This window comes from Acromyrmex echinatior, chromosome 19, assembly GCF_024713525.1.
Source record: "Acromyrmex echinatior isolate Ae372 chromosome 19, ASM2471352v2, whole genome shotgun sequence".
NCBI lineage: Eukaryota > Metazoa > Arthropoda > Insecta > Hymenoptera > Formicidae > Acromyrmex > Acromyrmex echinatior.
In genome coordinates, this window is record NC_141870.1 from 7,718,262 (window position 1) to 7,725,251 (window position 6,990).

The 6,990-nt window shown below is 39.6% G+C and overlaps 1 protein-coding gene across 1 annotated transcript; it reads right to left on the bottom strand.

Annotated features, from left to right (window-relative positions):
- Nucleotides 1–3,661: 3,661 nt before the first annotated feature.
- On the bottom strand, nucleotides 3,662–6,617 carry LOC147906724 (uncharacterized). Its single transcript, XM_087416162.1, has 2 exons — nucleotides 4,440–6,617; nucleotides 3,662–4,380 (listed from the first exon to the last, which is right to left on the bottom strand). The coding sequence occupies exons 1-2, from the start codon at nucleotides 4,535–4,537 to the stop codon at nucleotides 3,876–3,878; spliced, it is 603 nt and encodes a 200-aa protein (XP_087272288.1). The 5' UTR covers nucleotides 4,538–6,617; the 3' UTR covers nucleotides 3,662–3,875.
- Nucleotides 6,618–6,990: the final 373 nt, after the last annotated feature.

Below are 6,990 nucleotides of genomic sequence, written 5' to 3' on the forward strand. Positions count from 1 at the left end.
GGCGACTAAAAGTCGTTGAGCAAATCTTCGCGTCTCAGCCAGCGTCGTCGGCGGAGATGCAAAAGGTAGTCGCACTACGTATCATTCTTCGGCAGTGCGTTGGTGCTGCAGCGCGAAGATGTCTTCGCATTGCTGCTCTTTTGGCGTGAGTGCGACGGGAGCAGGCACTTCTCGTTCCTGTTCCCAGAAGCGATGCACAAGGTCGGCTAGCTCATGATCTACGGTGCACTGAAGCGAGTGGCGCTGTGCTGAGTTGGTTACTTGGTCGCAACCTCCCGATAAGATCCAGCCGAGCAGTGTCTTTTGAGCGATAGGCGCTTGGGGGCCTCCCTTGCGGACATCTTGGAGAATGATTGAGCACTTCCGCTCCAAAAAGTAGCTCAATGGGGTCGTTTGCTGCGTAGTCTGGATCAGCCAATTGGAGCCCCTTTAGGTGTGGCCACTCCATTCTGATCCTTGCTTGAGGGCCTTGGTAAAGCGAAAGACGTGGCAGAATAAATGCTCCGACGGTGAAGTCGGTCCCTGTTGTTAACGAGGTCACCTTGAGCGTTACCCTTCCCCTGCTGAGCCCGGAGCTTTTGCCGCTGATGCCGATGACTTCGATTGCGGATCGAGAGCGTGGCAGGCGTAGGCGCTGGACCAGAGCCTCGGAAATCAAAGAAATTTCCGAACCTTGGTCGATGAGCACGCGTGTGGTATGCCGATTGCCGTGACGATCAGCGATGGAAACTCGCGCAGTTGCGAGCAAAATAGCCTTGTGGTCGTTGTTGCGGCGCACTGCCGACAGTGAGCTGACCTTTTGAGGTTTCGGTGAAGCGTACGCATCGTGTAACATTGAGTGGTGACGAGACTTGCACGTAGCACACGTCCTCGTCGACTGGCACTTCGCGAATGTACGAGAGCCGAGGCAGTTGAAGAACAGCCTGTGAGTTTCGGCGACGGCCTTGCGGTCGACAGCGGATTTCTTCTTGAATTCTTCACACACCATCACGTGGTGCTTACCCTTGCATAGGACGCATTGAGAAGACTCGGTGTGTTTTTTGACGTGATGCGACTTGGCAGATCGCGACGGGTTATCGGAGACCTTGAGCGATTTTGGTTTGGCGGCTTTGAGAGTACGTGCCCTTTGGTTTATGAAGTTCATTAGCTCTTTAAGAGTGAGCATGTCGCTCGAGGCGCTTGAGAATGACTCCCACTCCAGGCAAATTCTTGGATCGAAGAGCTCGACGACAAGATGATTTAGTAGATCGTAGCCATGAGAGTCGATAGGCCTGTCAATGCTCTGCTGGCCGTTGACTACCCTGGTCACGGCGTTGAAGACGCGGTTGAGCTCCTCCTCAGTTTCGTTCTTCATCTTAGCCACGGCGGTAAACTTGGAGAAATTGGAGCGTGATAACTCTCTCTTATTTTCGTACTGCTCGCTCAGCAACTCCCATGCGCGTGGATAGTTGTCTTCGGTCATTGCTAACGGTTGAATCAGTTCCTTAGCAGGACCCTCCAGACAAGTTTTCAGGTAATGAAATTTCTCGATTGCTGAGATTGATGAATTGTTTCCGACAATGGATTGGAAGAGATCTCGGAATGTAGGCCAGTCTTCGAATGCGCCAGAGAAAGAACTAATCTTGAGGCGAGGCAGCGATGGTTTTCCGGAAGACACATTACCTTCTGTTTTGGAAGCTGAACTCGGTTCCTTCGCCATGAGTTTCGTCCGGTACTCGTCCAGCAGGCTTTGCTGCTGCACGTACGTGATTTCGGCGGAATCGGCAAATTGAGACGTATTGTACTCACTCTGATCGAAGGCTTCCTTGTAATGTGCTCGAATAAGCTCGTGGTGCCTTTCAAATTTCGTCCACAGCTGGTCGAGAAGCGTCGAGCGGATTTCGACAGCGCGGAGGGTGATGTTGGCTGTCCCCATTTTCTTTAAATTGTTCACTGACCTGGCCATGCGACTATGGATGTCCCTCTGGGCGCTCAGCAAGGCGTCTATTTCGTCACTCATGATTTCACCTGCGAATTCTTCTTCCTCTGATTTTCTTGATAATGCGCGCACTGGACGCGATGCACTCGACACTGCGGATCCCGGCGAGAATCCGGCTCGAAGGACCAGAAAATGTGCGAGAATGCACCGCGCGGAAAGGTTCGAGTGAGAGAACGGCACACGGTTGATATGATACACGACAGTAAAGAGAACTTCGTTTCCTTTTAATTTAACAAAAGAATTTTCTTTAATATGATCAGTTACAGAGTCAAAAAATATAATTAATTAAATATTAGATTAACAAAATATCAAATGCGGTCACCTTTTCCAAAATTGTATTTGGAATCGCGGTGATGGAAAATCTCAGCGATTTTCTCGGCACTTTTGAAAAGATTCGTTTTATAGCGGCTTTCACTAAGCGGTTGGCACGGCGGTTTTACGAAGCGATATAGTAGCGAGACTATCACTCTAAGAACTCGAAGAACTTTTAAAAGTGAGAATTCTAAGAAGTCTAAGAATTCTAAGCGGTGTAAACGCTTTAAGCGATGTAAACTATCTAAGCAATCTGCCCGGGAGGAACGGTGAGATCGAAGCATTTATTGCTTTCGGTCTGGGCTTTCTTCTTGGGAGAAATCCAATTAAATTTTGCCACAATCGTAATTATCACGTGGCATTGATTGTACAAAATTGATTGGCGCTTTCGATTCTTTTCTAGCGACGTTCAACGTAACAGTCATGCGCGACAGAAAATCCGTACGCGGGATTGGTGACAGCGCGTGACGTATTCGTCGGAGCGCGGCGCTCGCGTGCGCGAATTGAATTGTTCTAGAACTTTCGATGGTCCGTTGCCGGTGCCTGTTTGCGTGAACCGAATTGTTTTGAAAAGACTAAAGAACAATGAATCCCTGACTTTGACGAGGCTTAATGTCAGGCTCGAGATGAAATCACGAGCTCGCCTTGTGCATGCGTTCAATAACAATTACTGTCGGTCGACCGAAAGAATTCTTACCTTTTTTTTCGAATTACTGATCTCAAACATAATTTAACAGTTATTTTATTTATATTATTATTTCAATTATTTTAGTTATATTACATATATTGATTTGACTTGGTAAATATGTGTATCCATATATTACTGTCTTACATTATATTAGCACAATTGGAATTTTTATTATACGTACATGTGTGAAATAACCAAACAAAAAATATTATGTACTGCTTAAAACACATATTCATGCTTTTAGAAATGTAATGCGACATTTATGTATGACATTTGGAGAAATTTCCTTAATTTAATCCAATATCTTAATCTTAATCTGTAATATAAATTTATATATAATACATTGCATTATTATTATTATTTTATGTAGTAGAAACAGTTTCTAATGTTTTACTTTAGTAGGTATATAAGGCGGGTTCTAACCCATGGGGCTAGAGGGGAATGCGGGGTGCGGGGAAGTACTTGTTGACGCGGGGGATACCTAACGCGGGGGAAAGAAGGGGAAAGGTCTAGGCTCCTACACAATAGGGTTCCTACACAATAAGGCTCCTTTTTTTGTTATCAAAATTTGATTATGTTTTTCTTTAAAAATGCATTGATAATAAAGGTTTGAATTTGACCATGACATATTTTTCTTTAAAAATGCATCGATAATAAAAGCTTGCATGTTAGAGAAAGATAGAGCGCGCGTGCTATGAGTGAAGAAAGGATGGAAGAATTAATAGAGTACGAGTTTCTTTTGTATGATACAGTTTTTTCAATTTTTATGGTTTTTCCTGGCGCGTCGAGGCAAAGGATGGGAAGTAAAAGACAATACACATGAAATAAGGCTAACAAAAAATGTTTTATTTACATATTATTACACCGGTTTTCATACTTATTAAAAACTAAAGCTAATCAATGAGCACAATCAATGAGCTGCTGTCCATTGAAGATGTCGCTATCATATATAATGTTCTCAGATGCGTTGTTGGAGAATCGCGTATACTTGGTATCTACCGTATCGACGAGTCGAGCTAATCGTTCGAACGTTACATTGACACACCCGTTAAAGTCAAACATACGGCGTAGCGTCGTTTCGGTCATCATAATGCGTACCGATGAAGAATCGAGACGTACGACCGTAGCATAGTTCAGCATGAAAACACTAATGATTAGCGGTCCAACGCTTATAAAATTATTCTTGTATTCGTTTCGAAACAGCTTGTAAATATTTCCTCGCTGCTCGTAGAGGCTCTTCCACGTTTCGAGAGACAGCGATAGTTCGTGTCCGCGATGATCTCCAAGGGCGATCTCCACGTAACTCGGTGGGCCAACGTTGATTCCAATTTCCAAAAATTTGTAGCCCGTATTCGTCAGATCGTAACGTCTGCTCAGTAAACGCACCGCACGATGCTCCGTACTGTGTACATACATAATGTTAAAAAACGTTTCTTTTGTGTATAGAACGTTGAAACTTACATGTTATATTCCTTCTTCACATCGTACGATGCACTGCTCTCTTTAGCGTACATTTTTTCAGTCGTTCGTACAAGCGGGTATTGTAAAACTGATTGCATCCGTGTAAATGGTAATACTTCTGGAATCGATGAGAGAAGACAGGTCCTCCCCCCTCTTTCCAAGAATTTCGAACATGTTGCGACACATTTTATCAAGTCTTTCTATGTATTTTCTTTGTCATGAATTTATACATATGTTTATACATACGTTTATACACACGTACATACGTACATACGTTTATACATACGTACATACGTTTATACATACGTACATACGTTTATACATACGTTTATACATACGTTTATACATACGTACATACGTTTATACATACGTTTATACACGCATACATACGTTTATACATACGTTTATACATACGTTTATACATACGTTTATACATACGTTTATACACACATACGTTTATACATACATACATACGTTTATACATATGTTTATACATACATACATACATACGTTTATACATACGTTTATACACACATACGTACGTTTATACATACGTTTATACATACGTTTATACATTACAAAGGAAGGGAAAAGAAATATATAATAAATACGTTAACGTATTTTTATTTAAAAAATTCTTTTGCAACCACCAGTTATAAATTTTCAATACATTTTGTAACTCGCATAACGCTTAACATGTTGTCCACATCGTATAATATTAGTAACATCTAGATTAGATAAAGATTCCATGTGTTCTGTCGTAAACTGCATCCAAGGTCTCAATGTACATGTGTTCTCGCTCATCATCCAGAAGCAAGTTCCGCAGCCACGTTCGTTTCTCGTGTCCCTTGATATACACGACAGCATCAATAAATTTTAATTTCATCAATTAAGTAAAAAAATCCTATATTCAATCAAAGCTGATCTTATTCCCTAAATATTTCGGTTTGAATTTATATACATACGTACATAGACAATTCTATAAGCCACGCAATAAAGTCCTTTTCAATCTTGAAACGCAATCATGGATGGAACTACAGTGGTATTATAAAATTATGTATTACAATTTTGTGTTCTTACATGTTCCCTTAAAAATGATATTCATTAGTTGTTAATCACGATTCATTAGTTGTTGATCAAACGGATGTTCACTTATTTATAATCATTGGCGACAAGTATTGCTGAAGTCGGCACGCTTGATTTATGCGAAACTGCAAAATTGTGTTTCTACGTATCCAACAGAGTAATCTTACCGCAAAACATGTTGAGATTCATCGATTTTCCGTAGAAAAAAATTTTTATATTACACTTATGCAAAATCGTATCTATCGTGGTCACAACTGCCGTACATCGACGTTTCACCGAGAGGAATTTATGCACTTTCATATGTTAAATCTAACTTAAATTATCAACCGAAAAAATGCTTTACTATTATATCGTATACCCACTAACACATGTTGATAGTATTAGTGAACTACAATCAAAACATTTATGATAATTATCAAACAGATATTAAACCATAGTCAAACGTCTATCGAATCACTGTTAAAAATCATCTTTCGAATAAATGTCAAACATTTATCGAACCGTTATCGAATGTCTATCGCACCACTTTTAATCCTAACTATACACACTGAGTTCCCAGAAACCTCAACTTCAATTTCTAAATTGAGATCTTTTCGTATTTCTTTTCTTTTTCTTTGAACCAACAGTCGTCGAACGGTACCGTCATGTATCGTGTTCAACGAATAAAATCATATCAACGTCGAGATGTCCGAAATTGACCCGAGTATGATTAAACATCGCGTATGTAAAACGTATGCACGTACATACTACACATAGCGTACATTCTTCATTTTAAGGACTTACAAAATTAGCAGAAATATGACAGTGGTCTGTCAGACTGACGTAACCTTTGGTGTATTTTTTAACATTACAGTTCAAAGTTATATAACTGACACACTAATATCAATGGAGCAATTTATTACAAACGTCTGGATTTTAATCGAGTCACTTTGCAAATTTCCTTTCACAAAGATTTGTGAATTAATTTTCACGCTGCGGGCCTTGTACAGATTTTCTTTATTATTAGGTATTTATATTTTCTCAGCTATATATTTTAGTATTTTTATTATTATTATTAAATCCTCACTTCTAATAAGCTATGCTTTAATAATGTTTATTATTTCCAAATCTGTGCAGTTCTGAATATTTTTGTTAAATCATACAGTGTCATCTTAAAATATATTAGATATCATATTAGATTTATTATTGTGTATAAATGCTGCTTTATGTATATTTTATATTATTAATATTTTAACTGTTTTATACGATTTTAGACATTTGCTCATTGGGTAACTAAAAAAGATATTGAAAAAATTGCAAAATGATAGAGGACTCAGTTTTTTATAGAAATAACACTATATGATTAATAGGGCGTTATTTCAGTTTTATAACCTGTATATGTACATATACATACATATACCCATATATAAGGTGTTCTGAAATTCGAATCAAAGTATTATATAGCAAGAAAGATCTCGAAAAATTA

Excerpts from the sequence above, each read along its gene's own strand:
- LOC147906724 (XM_087416162.1), bottom strand. The coding sequence starts at position 4,537 with ATGCAATCAGTTTTACAATACCCGCTTGTACGAACGACTGAAAAAATG. Across the intron at positions 4,381-4,439 it reads GTGAAGAAGGAATATAACAT|TACGGAGCATCGTGCGGTGC; the intron begins GTAAGTTTCAAC and ends GTATGTACACAG.